The following is a 14,626-nucleotide window of genomic DNA, read 5'->3' as shown; positions in this document are numbered from 1 at the left end:
GTGCCTTCCTGCCTTCTCTCCCCCAAACTCCACATCTGATCTTCCTGTAATAAACTCACCCTCCCTTGTTGTCCAACCTCAATTTCTGCAGCTTTCGTCTAAATCTGCCCTCATTCTGCCTTCAGTAGGAAAAGATAAGCATCATTCTCATAGGTTGTAAGAGTAACTGACAGGACAAAATCCTCCATTCTACGGACTACATGAAAAAAGCCAGAAAAAAATAAAAAGCTTTAGTTTATTATATAACTAGAGGCTCAGTGCATGAAAATTCATGCACTGGGGGGGGGGGGAGGGGGTGGTTCCCTCAGCTCGGCCTGCCCCCTCTCACAGTCTGGGAGCCCTCAGGGGCGGGAGGCGACTCAGCAATCAGGGGAAGGTGATGCCCCATCACACCTCTGCTGCTGCCACTGCCGGCAGCGCAAGCCTTGGCCGGCCCTGGTTACCTGAACCTCGGGCAGCCCTGGGAGGCTGGGCAGTCACCATCCAAGGCTTGCTTGCGCCTTGGGCCAGCCCTGGGCGGCTGGGCAGCCACCATATGAGGCTTGCCTGTGCCTCGTGCTGGCCCTGGGCAGCTGGGCAGCCACAATCTGAGGCTTGCCTGTGCCTCAGGCCAGCCCTGGACAGCTGGGCAGCCACCATCTGAGGCTTGCCTGTGCCTCAGGCCGGCCCTGGGTGGCTGGGGGGCTGAGGGGACTAGGGGACTCCAGAGGCAGGCGTGCAGAATAGCTGGGCCTGCCTGGGGGCAGGCCCAGCTTTGCCATACACCTGTTGCCCCAGCGGGGCTGAGGGGACTGGGTGCCACCATCTTGTGGCTGTGGGCGCCACCATCTTTGAGGGTGTGGTAGTCAATTAGAATATTCCCTTCTCATTGGCTGTGGGTGCCACCATCTTTGTGATGGCATGAGGGTCAATTAGCATATTCCCTCTTTATTAGATGGGACTAGAGGCCCTATGCACGAAATTCTTGCAAGGGGCTCTGCCTCACCGCCACATGGCTGACCTGGCCCTCACAGCCCCGGTTTTGTCTGGAAGGTCATCCGGCTATCTGGTCTAATTAGCATATTACACTTTTATTATTATAGATAATAAATTATTATATTATTTTACACTTATTATTATCAATGTCATTTTAATTATAACTCTTATGAAACCAAGGCTTTGAGAGTTTGTCCAGAGTCACAAAACAAGATTGAACACAGTGCTTTGTAAAATTTTTTGTATCGATTCAATTTTTCCAAAAATATCTCATTAATTTTGCAACGCCTCAGTGAAACACCAAATATTTCAGCTCAAGGGATCCCTGTAGGTACATACAAATTTGGCAAGACTCTTGGGAATTAACTAGACATTATTTGATGACCAACTAAAACACTGAAAAGTTTTAAAATACACTGCTAATAATTTTTTCTTGCTTTTGGATTTCAAAGTCACACATAAATTCCTTTTTTTCTCACCAACAAAGATAATCCATACAATTGACAATGATATTTATTAGGTTCAACACAAAAAGCATTTTGGGAAACCATCCAGTGCTATGGAGGGATCCAGTAGCTGAGGCGGACACAGCCAACTCCTGACTCTGCGGACGGATGGCTCCGCTCTGCACAGCACAGCGGGACACAGACTGTGCTTCCAGCAAGAAACCCGCAAGCCCTCGGTTTGCCAAATTCCACGTTCTCAGAGCATCTTAAACCACTTGAAAGTCGTCCAATAAAAGATTATTAGGGAACCAGTCATCTAGTCTACTCCCCCGATTCACTGGAAACTGCAGATCAGCAGTATCTCCAAAGAAAGATGCATAGGATCCAACCACTTTATTCTTTCCCCCATCCCACCCGACACCTGACGCATTCTTGTGTCCCTAGATTTTAAACATCACTCACTACTTCTCTTTCCCCACCTTTCCCCTATGCTTCCTTCTAGTGGGCATGGCTTGTTCCAGAGATCCTGAAGTGCCTGTCCAGGTCCTGTCTCTTCTGCAGCCTTGCCCCCAACACACAGCTACCACCCCTGGGAAAGCCCCATGGCAGAGCTTCTGAACACTTCGGACATAGCTCGCCACGTGATTCAACCCACACAGCCCCTGCCATAGCCAAAGCCCCCTCCTACTCTCGGCACAGAGTCATCTCCTCCATGCAGGGGATTCTACAGTGACCTCCCCATGCTCTCATTTCCCATGTCGACTTCTATCTTGGGTCTACTCTTCTCATTTTGGGGTATAAATGAATGAAATTCTTTAGTACATCTCTTGAAAAAAAAACTGCCTTTCCCAAATTTAAACAATATTATTGAGACATTAATATGGACGTCCTCCAAATATGCAATTTCATAAATAGGGAATGCTCTGCTGATGTTTGGAGCAGCTAAGATAACCTCATTGGATCGACAAGGCTCAGAAATGAGCGCCTCCCACCTGTCCTTGTCCCTCCCTGCTCCTGCTCCTCTTTCTGGCCACAAGTTATTTTCATGGTCTCCACAGAAGCTCCCTTCATCCAACCCAAATGTTACCATGTAAATTCAAAATCACTCATATTGAATTTTGTCATTGCCCTACTCCTCGGTTTAGCTTTTCTAATTGCTCAGGTAAGACCCCTCTGAAGTCACGGGCTCTCCACCCTAGAGAGCTCTGCCCTTTGCCAAGCTCTGCACCCACACACAGCGGGCTTTCCGTTCTTAGGTATGTGAACACTATTAATGTCACTATTCTCTGAAAGACAGTGGCATGTTTTACCGTAAGTGATAGTGAGCAGTCAGTCCTTCAAACATATTTTGGACTCTCTTCCTCCCCTTGCACATTTTAGGTGGGTGTACATGGAGAATGCAGTCTGAGTACTGCCAGGCCTCCCAGCCATGCCATCTTAGCTTTGTCAGGCCCTAGCCAGAGGGGATAGAATCCCACCTACTCTATGACACATCCACCCTTGGGACTGGGGACCCAGGGATGACACTGTTCCTGATGGCAAGTGGCACAGGCTCCAGGGAGGGAGATGGGCAATTAAACAGGCATGTGTAATACAGAAAGGAAAGCGATGCTAAAAGGGGTAAAGAGGGTTAGGATACCAAGGAAGGGTATCCAACTTGGGGTTGGGGAGTGGTCAGGAAAATGCCTCCAGCTGGAGAATGGCTAAGTACATAATGACCATTTCCATTCAGTAGACTATTGTGCAGCCAATGGAAAATGTAGCCTTGCCCGGCTGGTGTGGCTAAGTGTTTGAGCTTTGACCTATGAAACTGGAGGTCACGGTTTGATTCCTGGTTGGTCAAGGCACATGCCCAGGTTGCGGGCTCTATCCCCAGTAGGGGGCGTGCAGCATGCAGGAGGCAGCTGATCAATGATTCTCTCTCATCAATGATGTTTCTGTCTCTCTCTCCTCTCTTCCTCTCTGAAATCAATAAAAATATATATTTTAAAAAGACAATAAAGAAAAACATAGCCTTTATGGTATAATGTTAAGTGGAAAACAGAAGTGTTCTCAACATGGATACATCTATGAATTAAATGAAGAAAGGCTGGAAGGATGGCTCTAGGATTCTTAGTGGGCGGTCACACCATTGGTGTCTCCCCTCCTAGGTTTTCTCGGCGATACTCTCCTATTGGGGTGGAGGGAGAGAAACCACTCCGGAACAGCAGCAGCCTTACCCTGCCCACGAGCACGGGGTCCGGCCCGGTGTACTCCTCGATCACGAAGAACTGGTTCCAGACCCAGCCTCTCTTGGAGCGCTGCAGCACCTGGCCCTCCTTGCCCTTCTCGTGGTGCCCATGGAACGAGGGTCGCAGGTGGCTCCTCCGCTCAGTGCTGAAGGCCTGGCTGTGGCACAACATGCCCAGGCACACCAGGGCGGCTTGTAAACAGTAGTTCTCCTTCATTTTTGGTTACGTGGTAGGCACAGGAGAATGTGGCTGTCACCCCTTCCAGCAACCGTGCGTCGCCTGGCCGATGGTGGCCTCCCGGACGTGTCACGCAGACCTCTCCAGGAGTGGAATGTCTCTGCTCGCTGAGCACATCACGTCAGGGCTTCCCGCTTCCCCAGGCAGCTTCTGCAGGCAGAGAGGAAGATCGGATTAGCTGCAGGCTTCACCTCCACTTCATCTCAACCCCATCCCTCATTTTTCACCCAGACTGGACCATGTGAGCCCTTCACTCTGGTACTGAGGAGGCAGACATGAGTAAGAGATAGTCCTTCCTCTATCACAGCTTCTCACGTGTGGGTGAGATACACACACACACACACACACACACACACACACACACACACCAACCCCTCCATGTCTACATGAGGAGAAAACGTGTGCTGTGGAATCCAGCTGCTCATGTCCGAGTGTCCTTTTGACCACTTACTGGCTATGGGTCTGGGATAAACTGACTTCTTGGAGTTCAGCTTACTTGCTTATGCAATGGGGGTGAGACTCATACTCACTGCAAGGCTGATTAAGTGAGTAATGACCCTAAGTCTCAGCACAGTGCCTGATACACAATAAGCACCTCAGATTTATGTTATTGATTGTAATTGTGTTTGGGTAGGTTTTTGTAATAATAGAAAAACTTAGGGCATCATGGGAGTCCAGGAGAGGAACTTATGATTGATGGAGTCTTGAGTATGGAGATGGCAGACAGTGGGGACAGTTAAGGGAGACTTCCTTGAGAACAGGATGAAGTGAGAGTTACTGTGATAGGAAGGGAATGGAGGGGATGTCCATGCAGAAGAAACAACATGTCCTAAAGCCCAGACAGAGCTGGTCACAAGTACAGCAGGTCCCAAGACACCCAGCATCTGTGGATACTAAGGAAGCAGGAAGGCAACAATGGACCCAGCTAGATAAGGTCATTCATTCGGGACAGATCCGGAAATCAGTGAGGGTCACTAAAACATCTGTCAGTGAAATCATGGGTCCGATTCTCATTGGTGGATCATTGAAGGCTACAGTGTCAATTCGATGGGCAAGATTTGCTTTTGTTGGTCAGACATCTACATGAGAAGCTGAAAATCGTACCTTAACCTGGCAGTGTGTCAAAGAATACTTTATATGCTCTTTCCAACCAACAACATGCCCTCCCTGCTTGTTCCTGCACCCAGTCATGACTCAGCAACTCATCAATAGGAAGGATGAGCTGCTATCACCTTTGCATGGCCCTTGTAGGTGTCTGATCTCTAGTCACTCCAGTCCTCTCCCCAGCACTCTGGTTCTTCTCTCTGGTCCTTAACTTCTGCCTCAGGTCCCTGGGCTTCCTCACTGGACTGAGTCTTTCTCATGCTGGAGACCTAATTCTCCCCTAAGGAACGTCCGTTGCTATTTTCCTTCTCTTAGCACCCCACACTTTCTTCTGGACAATCATCCCCTCTCCCTGGAGTCCCAATCAGACTCCTCATTCCTGGAACCAGACAATCCCCTCTCCCAGCCCCGCCACCAATGTGATGGGCTCTCAGAAAATTGTTGGGCATGGAGGATGACACTTCAGCACTGCAGGTTTAAATGAAATTGGTGAGATTCCCGAGTATTGTATGACTAGAAACTGAATTATTTGCTATCTAGTTTAGATAAAGTGGTTGGGGATGAGGAGAACAGGAAGGAGGGAGTATGAGTCTTGGCATAGTGGCATAAAGCTAGATTTGGAGATCAGATCAACTAGATTGAAATACCATTTATATATCTTACAATCTAGGTAACATTAGGCATGCCAACCGGGCACTCTGAGCCTCCACGCTTGCATCTGAAAGTAGACATGACAAGAATTTCTGCACACACATAGGGCTGGACACAGAGTGGGAATTGGGCACACACTGGGTCTCTTTCTCTCTTCCTAGACTGTGTGTCACACTCAGAAGAAGAAGGAGGTGTGCTTAACTTGCAGAAGAAGATGCCCTGAAGAGGGTGGAGATGTGCTCTGTCTAAGAGAGTAGTTGAGGAATGAGTCATGGACATACCACAGCCTCTGCCTTTAGTTGTCTAGAAAATAAGGGAATGGGTGGAATTCTAACTTGATGGTGCAGAACCCCTTTCCTTTTGATGGCCTTTAACTTCATCTACTTGAGCCTTTCTGCTTCCTTTCTAATATGGCAACCTGGTATCTGAGGAGGCCCAGAGGTGCAGTTAATTTCAGGTGTCCATTGTTGCCCCCAATACCACTCTGTGATCTATTATGTTAGTCTCTTTTTGAGGTACAGCAACTTTAATATTTATTGTAGACAGACACTTTGGGATGTGTGGAAGAGAGAGATTAAAAAGACAGTGTCATCATTTAACAGTTTCACCCTCAGACGCAGGCATTTCCTAAGAAAGGCTATTTCTTGCAAGCTAAACCGACTGTGTGGGAAGAGCACATAGAGGGACCCAGGAGCGATGAGACCCTAAAATGAGGCAATGCAAAGCAACAGGAAGATCCTTGGCTTATGTCCGGAAGCTGGAGGTATGGCCCAGAATCTGCCACTAGCTTTGCAGGAGACCTCATTAGCTCCCCTTGTGGTAGCTCTACCTCATTCTCTCTAGAAGCCATTGGCTGCCATTTTCTCCAAGTGGCTTCCAGTTTCATAGTCATGGTTGGAGCTCTGGTGAGAGCTTTTGGAATATTTCTTCTACGTGCTCCATACACCTGGCTGAGACTCAGTTCCAGGAGACACTCTCACATTACCAGTTACAATTGAGTCATAGGGACACGTGGTTCTAGACACTTCGCCACCTCCCCCTCCTTGGTGAATTGTTGACAGTGCCACCGGTGGTCATGTGATCTTACATCATCTCACCTCCTTTGCTTGAAAACTCTGGCCGCTCTTGCTCCCTCTCTCCCACTCGGTCTGATCTAACCTAGTGAAAGGGGAAGGAATAGGATGGTGTTTCGGTTTTGGTGCCTCTTAGCCCACAATGCATCTTAGTGGCTGGGATTCTATCTTATTCAAGGTATATCTCCAGTGAGTGAGCTCTTCAAAGCAGGCCACTCATAGAAGGATGAAGTATGACTTGAACCACATACTTCAAGTTCAAACTTCACATTGCCACCATAGAGTCTCTAAAAGAAATAGAAAGGGAAGAACATATGGTGCAGCAAGATCCCTGCCCATTTTACACCATGCCAAGTATTAAGTGTTCATCCACATGGTGATAAATTATTCTCACATATAAACTGCGAAGTGTATTGGAAAGAAGGGGTTTAATTAAAGTTGATATTTCTGCACCTCTTTCTTCTGGCTGCCATTTTGCTGTAAAGCACAATTATTTCTGACACTAAAAGTGTTGCAACTAGATGACAACTTTTTCTTTTCCTTTATAAAAAAAAATTCTAGCTTGATACTAATGAACTTAAAAGCTTTCATACGACCAATAAATAATAAGCCCTTTGTTGAAAAGATGAAATTGTTTATTTTTTTTTATGTTGGAAATACCAGTTATACCAATTTGCTTCTAAAAGTAATTCATTGGACCCATTATTTGTAAGTGCTTATGTGACTATGTGCTATATAAAGTTAATTAATGATCAATCTCAGGTCTGTATGAGATTAACTTTAAGACATGATGTTTTAAATTTCTTCAATTTCAGAAGCAAATTTTACTTAGCAAACGCTTTTTATGGCCATTACATTGTTGTCTAATTTCTATAACAAACTTATGAATAGGTACTGAGAATATTCTTAAGGATGAGGAAACGAAGGCCCAGATAAATGAAGCAACTTGTGCAAGGTTATGCTTCTGATAAGTAGCAGAGCTAGAATTAGAACCCAGGACATCGGGCTTTGGAGTCTGTATTCTCAACAAGTGATCAATACCAACTCTTTCCATGTGTTTAAAGTTCACAAGGAAATGCTATGGACACTGTGATAAAAACAGTGACCTAGAAGCAATCTAACGTAAACCAATATTAGGCCTTGATGTCTATTAAAAATATGACTATGATGAAAATAATAACATTTGCTAATTATTATCTGCCTAATACTCTTCTAAGAGCTTTCAATGAGCTGAGCCATTAGATTTTTACAATAACCCTACACTGTAGTACTACTGCTGTCTCTGTTGTACAGGGAAGTAGTCAGAGGCATGGTGAGATGAGGTATCTTGCCTGTGGTTATAGAGCCAGCAGGTAGAGGAGCTGGGATCTGAGCCCTGGATGGTTGATTCCACAACCTGCATTCTTATCCCTTATAATCCTATTGTAATAAAGGCTCTCTAAAGAGAAACCTGTAAATCCGATATAGACACACATCCCGATAGTCTTATGACAAAAGTAACTTAAGTTTTGGTGGCACCAGCCATGGGGCAGGGGTGAGAGGACAGGAGTAATCCTGTGACTGACCTGTTAAAACCAAAGCAGAACTAGGAAGATAAATTATTTTATAGCTCACATCACAACGTAGTGCAGGTCCTTAAACAGCACCATTCAACAAAAGTTAATCTTTGCTATTTATTTTTAGACTCCTTTCAGAATTTCTAAATATATAGGTTTAAAATGATGTGTTCAGGGAGACATATTTGATTTTTTAGAAATGCTTTTAAAATCTAGAGGTCTGGCCACTGCATTCAATGGTAGAATTTGCGGGGATCACACATGAAAATGAATAGGAGACACCCCCCCCGCCCTCCCCTAAGAAGACCGTGGCATTGGTAACAATTAGGAAAATATATCGGTGTTCTAACTAGTTTTATTAAAGACCCCCAAGGCGGTTCTTGCGCAGTCCTTCCATTAAAGCACTTTCTAACAGTATGCCAGGAAGCCCACGCAGTGGGGTTGCACTGAAACATATCGTGACTTTATTTTATGATCGGAGCATATTGCTTGGGAGGAAAAATAAATGTTGTTGAAAGTCACGGGAGTAATAACATGACGGGAAAATGGATTTGCAAAACCACCAGCTCTAAGTGGAAGGCTCGCCTTTCTATCTTAAGAGCAGATCGCCCGTCATAAGCGACTGCGCCTTGAGCATAAAACTCTCTTGCGGCGCCTGCTTTTGTCTCCGTAAAAGAAAATGACATATATGGGTGTTTAAGTATATTTGGACTCCTGCTGGAAATTGTTACCGGGGAGAGAAAGAAAGACAGCGGCGCTTAGCAGAAAGCAAGCGGCTTGGGTTTTTCAGCTTCCTCCCCCGCCACAGAGCTGGAAGGATCAGACAGGCTGACCCTTTCTTTTCATTTCCAGGGAGGTAATTTACAGTTTAAGACACGTTATCATTACACTAAGGATATTACCGGGGCCCACACCAGAACTCAAAACTCCATTCTGTTTGTGCAGAATCCCCTTGCTGGTCTCCACTTCAACAAACACAGCTTTGTAACCAATGGGACTCTATTATGCAAATTAGTGCAAGCATATTTTATTCCCCATTCATTTCTCATCACTCAGCACTGAGCGGGGTCTCTCCTTTCAAATCAAATCATAGGAATTATGCTATGTCTGTGGAAATCACCGAGAATGGGAGAGGAAGTATGAAAAGACCGCCTGAATCCCATTTCTTATTCTCTGATTTCTACACTGGGAACAAAGCATAGGCTCAGGGTAATAATCGCTTCTGCTCAGGTGTCAAATACACAGCAGAGATGGCAAAAGGGTCACTGCGTATGTGGCTGCGCACTCTAATACCAACTCCAGATGTTAAAGTTTGCAGCAAACATGGGTCCCTTATCCATTATCAGGATGTTCTCTATGGGCGGGTGGAAATTTGGAAACTGCTCCAATGTAAGTCTGATTCTCCGCTTCTGGAGAAGTAGGGAACCACAGGAGGTCAGCATGGGAGATGCCAAGTTTGCTCACAGCCTGGCACTGGGCAGACCTGGGTCCAATCCTGGTTCTATCGCTTAAAATTGAGTAATGATAGTAAGGATTATCCTTGACCAGGTGCTTGATTTTTCTATTGCTGGGCAGTCTACTCAGGGCTTGGTACACACCATTTTGTTGTACTTTCACCTCAACTTTATGTAAATATCACCCATATTTTATCTAGGAGGAAACTGAGGCTCAGAGTGGTTAAGTAAATCACGCACAGATACACCCTGAATCCCTGCAAAGGATGCAATTCAAACTCGAGTGTATGTGGCTGCAAAGCCCACGCTTTGGCTTCACCTGGCTCCCAAACTCTGGGAGGCCATGTTCCTCCTCTTCAGTCCAAAGAGACTGCATTGTTGGTACCCAAGGACCACCTCAGGTCCAACACTGTATCTGGCACTGGATACCGTCTCTGTTAAGATGGGAATGTCATTATCAGGCTCTCCGGGCCACACAGGATCATAGCAATCCCACTTAAGTCTGCAGACCCCAAATGTATAGAATCATTCAGTGATTATTTATCTATTCAAGTCATTAAATCATCTTCAAAGGATAAGATGATTAAGTATTGTGTGTGAAATGAAGAACTAATTTGTGCTTTTATTCAAACCCTAAAGTAGTATTTTTTCTCTCTGTAATATTTTTGAATTTTAATCATTAAGATGTATAACATATACCAACACTATACAGGAAGCAATGTAGTTAGCAGTATCATCGCAGACTGTGAATAAGCACTCTATGAGTGTGTGGAAAGAGAGAGATTTTATCTCCAGTTTTTCTTTTCCATGAGCTAAAATACCTGAGGGAAGATTAGGGCAAAAATGGCAATGATCAACAGGTGCTCAACCGAATGAATCGTCATGTGTGGTATCAAAGCCTAGATGTAGATTTCCCTTTGTCTCAGAGCAGTAAATATCCATAAAGCATTCTTTTTTCACCTGCCTCTTCATTCAGCAATAAATTTCCACAGTGCAGGCCTGGGTTGGATCTTGGGGATACACGGCCATCATGAATCTCTGATGTGTAGACTCTACTCAAGCAATGGTGAGACACCTGTGTAAGCAGATGAATGACGGTATGATGCCATCGATGCCAGCAGGACCACATACAGGACCACAGAGGAATCAGTGGCCATATCTGGGGAGGCAAATCTGCACCATGTCACTCCAGTTTTCCAGTACTTGCTCGCTCCAGCCTTTCCCAGGGAAACAATGATGCTCACCGTCTCCAATATCTAGTCCACTGATGGCCAAACCTTACACCGACCACTGGTTGTTCCAACCTGTGTAACCTGGCCTAAAAGCATAAGCTGGGTGAGCCAGATTTGCTTGAGACCTTGAATAAAAGAAACTACGAAGCATTTGCCAGTTAATGGGGGAAGGTGATGAGGTGCCTGGGGGAATGGAGTGGACACCAAGTTACACCCTACAGCCAACATTTCAGTGAAATTAAAGTTATGAGCAAGCCAGTCAGAAACCAGACAGAAACAAACATAGCCTTTGCCCCTGGACCATGTGAACAGCAGGGAGAATGGCCTGCTCTCTGAAGACCTTCGTAATCAAGGATGCCCTTCAGCTGCTGTCGCCATAGGGCCCCACCCCACTAATGTCCTGTTCCTGAATTTCTATGTCATTTGCAACGTCCTGTGCGTCAACGGACCATAAGCCTCCTTCCTGTTAGCTTCCTGTTAGACATACCTTGAGTGCTACCTTTTATCATCAAACAGAAAAACTAGTAAACGGCAATCATCATGAGGAAGAAGTTACGTGTTTTTTTTGGTCAAGGGGGAAGTGCTGTAGCTGTGGGGACCATTTGTCTAGATGAAGAAAACGTCCTTTTCGTCTATGAATGTCCAAGGAATCCTGAGGCAACTGGGAGATAGTGACAACTGAAGTCAAGACACTTGCATTCTTGCAAGGGTTCTGCCACTGAACTGTTGTGTAACTTCACAAAAAGAACGAAGTCTTTCTCTGGGACTAAGTGTCTCCTTCTGTAAGAGAGGAGGCTGGCAATAGCGTAGTAAGGGTCTTCCGTTTCTGCAGGAGCCTGAGAGTCTGTGCTGACACAGAGTGACTGTCCCTGCATGAAGGTTTTCTCCTGATGTAGAAGATTTGGGTCACAGCTGGCAGGGCTGCTCCATGTGCAACACCAAGGAAGCCCCACCAACATCGTATAACAGCAATGGTGTCCCATGCAGCCAGGCAGTGCAGGGCCCTGCTAATGTGCCAGGTCTGGAACCCCGGCACTAGGAATCAGGACTTTCTCTGCTGGACAGCGGCCATCCATTAAGGACTCTAGCAGATGATGCAGGCCTAGCTGTCAGAGGTATGCGGGAGAAACTGACATGAGAAATGGCGGCTCTGACAAAATGGCTGAGAGCATGGGCTCGGGCGTCAGATGGACTTAGAGGTTTAGAGCTCAAGATTTATTGCTCACTAGGGTCATGACTCAACTCCTGAGTCCAGGCTGCCATGTGAAAAGGTAACCACCACCAGGACTGATCTTAAAGGAGTGCTAAGATGAAAGGAGAGAACTTTGTATAGTCCTTGACATGACCTTGCATACAGTAGGTGATCAAGAGGATAACTCAGGAGTTTTGCTCCTTCAATAAGAATACAAAGATACAAAGTTCGTACTATATGCCCTGAGTACAATAATATAACATACTATATATATTTTTTATATATATACATATTTATTTAACACCAATATGCAAATAGACCGAACAGCGGAACAACCGCACAACCAGTTGCTATGATGTGTGCTGACCACCAGGAGGCATGTGTGGAACATGGCAGAAGTTGGTCGTGGACGGGGGGGGAGGGGGGAGATGGTGGAGCAGGTAAGTGGGGGCGCCAGAACAAGGCGGGGCACTGGTTGCTGTCATCAGGGCTAGCCTCTAGTGGTTACTGAAAATTCTTTGCTCTCGTGCACCCCATCCCCACTCGCACCCGCTGTTGGCGCTGGCCCCAATCGCTCCGCACCGTCAGTGGGTGTGAGCAGGGCCAGCGCTGTCAGCGGGTGTGAGCAGGGCCAGCGCTGTCAGCTCGTGGAAGCAGTGGCAGTGGGAGCGGGGCTGCGGCAGGAGGGGCTGGGCGGAGGCGCGGAGGATGGGCTGAGACCCGCTCCTGTGCCCACTGCAGCCTCGCAGCCCACAGTTCCTTTCAAGGTGCACGAATTCGTGCACTGGGCCCCTAGTATACATGTAATATGCAATACAACAAATAACATGTAATAAAGTACAAGCCTTCCCAAAGACTCCAGGAGATTGTCCATTAAGAGGAGATACACAAAATAATACTGTAACAGGAACTGATGAAAATAATGATACAAATATTTGAGGGAAATTAGATAAAATAGACCAGTGTCATCCATTAAAAATATAATACAATGGCCCTGGCTGGGTACTCAGTTGATTAGAGCATCTACTCAGTTAATTAGCATGGTCTTGATACACCAAGGTTGTGGGTTCCATCCCTGGTCAGGGCACATACAAGAATCAACAACCAATGAAAGCATAAATAAGTAGAACAACAAATTGATGATTTTCTCTCTCTCCCAAATCAATAAATAAAAAATTAAAGAAAAAAGAAGTATAATGTGTCACTAGTATAATTTTAAATGATCTAGATGCCACATTATTTAAAGCTTTATAACTATAGAAAATACATAAACATATATATATGTATATATATATATGTATGTATATATATATTTATATTTAGTCCATTATGCTCCAAATTGCATCATTTCCATATGTAATCAATATATGAATCACAGAGATACTTTGTCTTAAGTCTTCAAAAGCTGGTGTGCATTTTAAACTTCCAGCTCATCTCAGTGTGGACCAGCCACATTTCAAGAGCCACAAGGGGCCAGAGGCTGCCATATAGGACAGCACAGAATAGAGGTTTCTAGAGAATCTCTGAGAGGAGGGTGTGTAGTCAAGGGCACATGCCTGGGTTGTGGGCTCGATCCCCAGAAGGGGGCATGCAGGAGACAGCCAATCAGTGATTCTCATCACTGATGTTTCTCTCTCTCCTTCTCCCTTCCTCCTGAAATCACACACACACACACACACACACACACACACACATACACACACACACACATAGACTGTCAGGGAGGAGACTGGAAGAGGGAAACTAATCTGCAATCCTGCCAAAAACCACTTTTCACAAAGTCTGTTTTTTAAAGAATAAACAATAAGAGGAGGCATTATGCCAACCTGGCCTTCATAAGACAAGGGTTTGATATGCTTTTTGTTTTGTTTTGTTTTGTTTTTTGAAATAATTACTGAAGCGAGGGCAGAAAGTTCCTCCATTCCCCACTGCTGAGCGCCTTTAGAATTCTGAGAAGTCCAGCCCTAGCCGGTTTTGCTCAGTGGATAGCGAGTCAGCCTGTGGACTGAAGGATCCCAAGTTCAATTCTGGTCAAGGGCAAGTATACCTTCGTTGCAGGTTCCCCAGCCCTGGTTGGGGTGTGTGCAGGAGGCAATCAATCCATGTGTCTCTCGCACATAGATGTTTTTCTCTGTCTCTCTCAAAAAATCAATGAAAAAATAGCCTCAAAAATATCCTTGGGTAACCAAAAAATAATAATAATAAAAAATAAATAAATAAATAAATAAAAGAATTCCGGCCTTTACTCTAAAGAAGCTGGACCCATGTGTGTGGACCCACGACCCCCGCCCAGCACGGTCCACACGCATTGGCCCAGCTTCCTCAGCCACAAACAGCGTGAGGAACTTAGGAAGGCAAGCGGCTTCCGATGAGTGGAGGCTAGTTTTCCAGCAGAGTCCGGCAGGGGGGAGCGGGGAGGAGGCTGCTCTGGAGGCCTCGTCCTACTGCATCTCCCCAAAGTGCCTCACTGTGCTA

The 14,626-nt window shown here is 45.7% G+C and overlaps 1 protein-coding gene across 1 annotated transcript in view; it reads right to left on the bottom strand.

The window, feature by feature from the left end:
- The window catches only part of CDH11 (cadherin 11), a 140,254-nt gene that overhangs the window by 43,861 nt on the left and 81,767 nt on the right, over window positions 1-14,626 (bottom strand). The window contains exon 3 of the mRNA XM_008139873.3: window positions 3,641-4,039. Coding sequence (XP_008138095.1) covers window positions 3,641-3,868 — 228 coding nt within the window. The 5' untranslated portion in view covers window positions 3,869-4,039. The remainder of the gene's footprint in view (window positions 1-3,640; window positions 4,040-14,626) is intronic.

Source organism: Eptesicus fuscus, chromosome 21 (genome assembly GCF_027574615.1).
Source record: "Eptesicus fuscus isolate TK198812 chromosome 21, DD_ASM_mEF_20220401, whole genome shotgun sequence".
NCBI lineage: Eukaryota > Metazoa > Chordata > Mammalia > Chiroptera > Vespertilionidae > Eptesicus > Eptesicus fuscus.
This window is presented reverse-complemented; position numbering and strand designations above follow the sequence as displayed.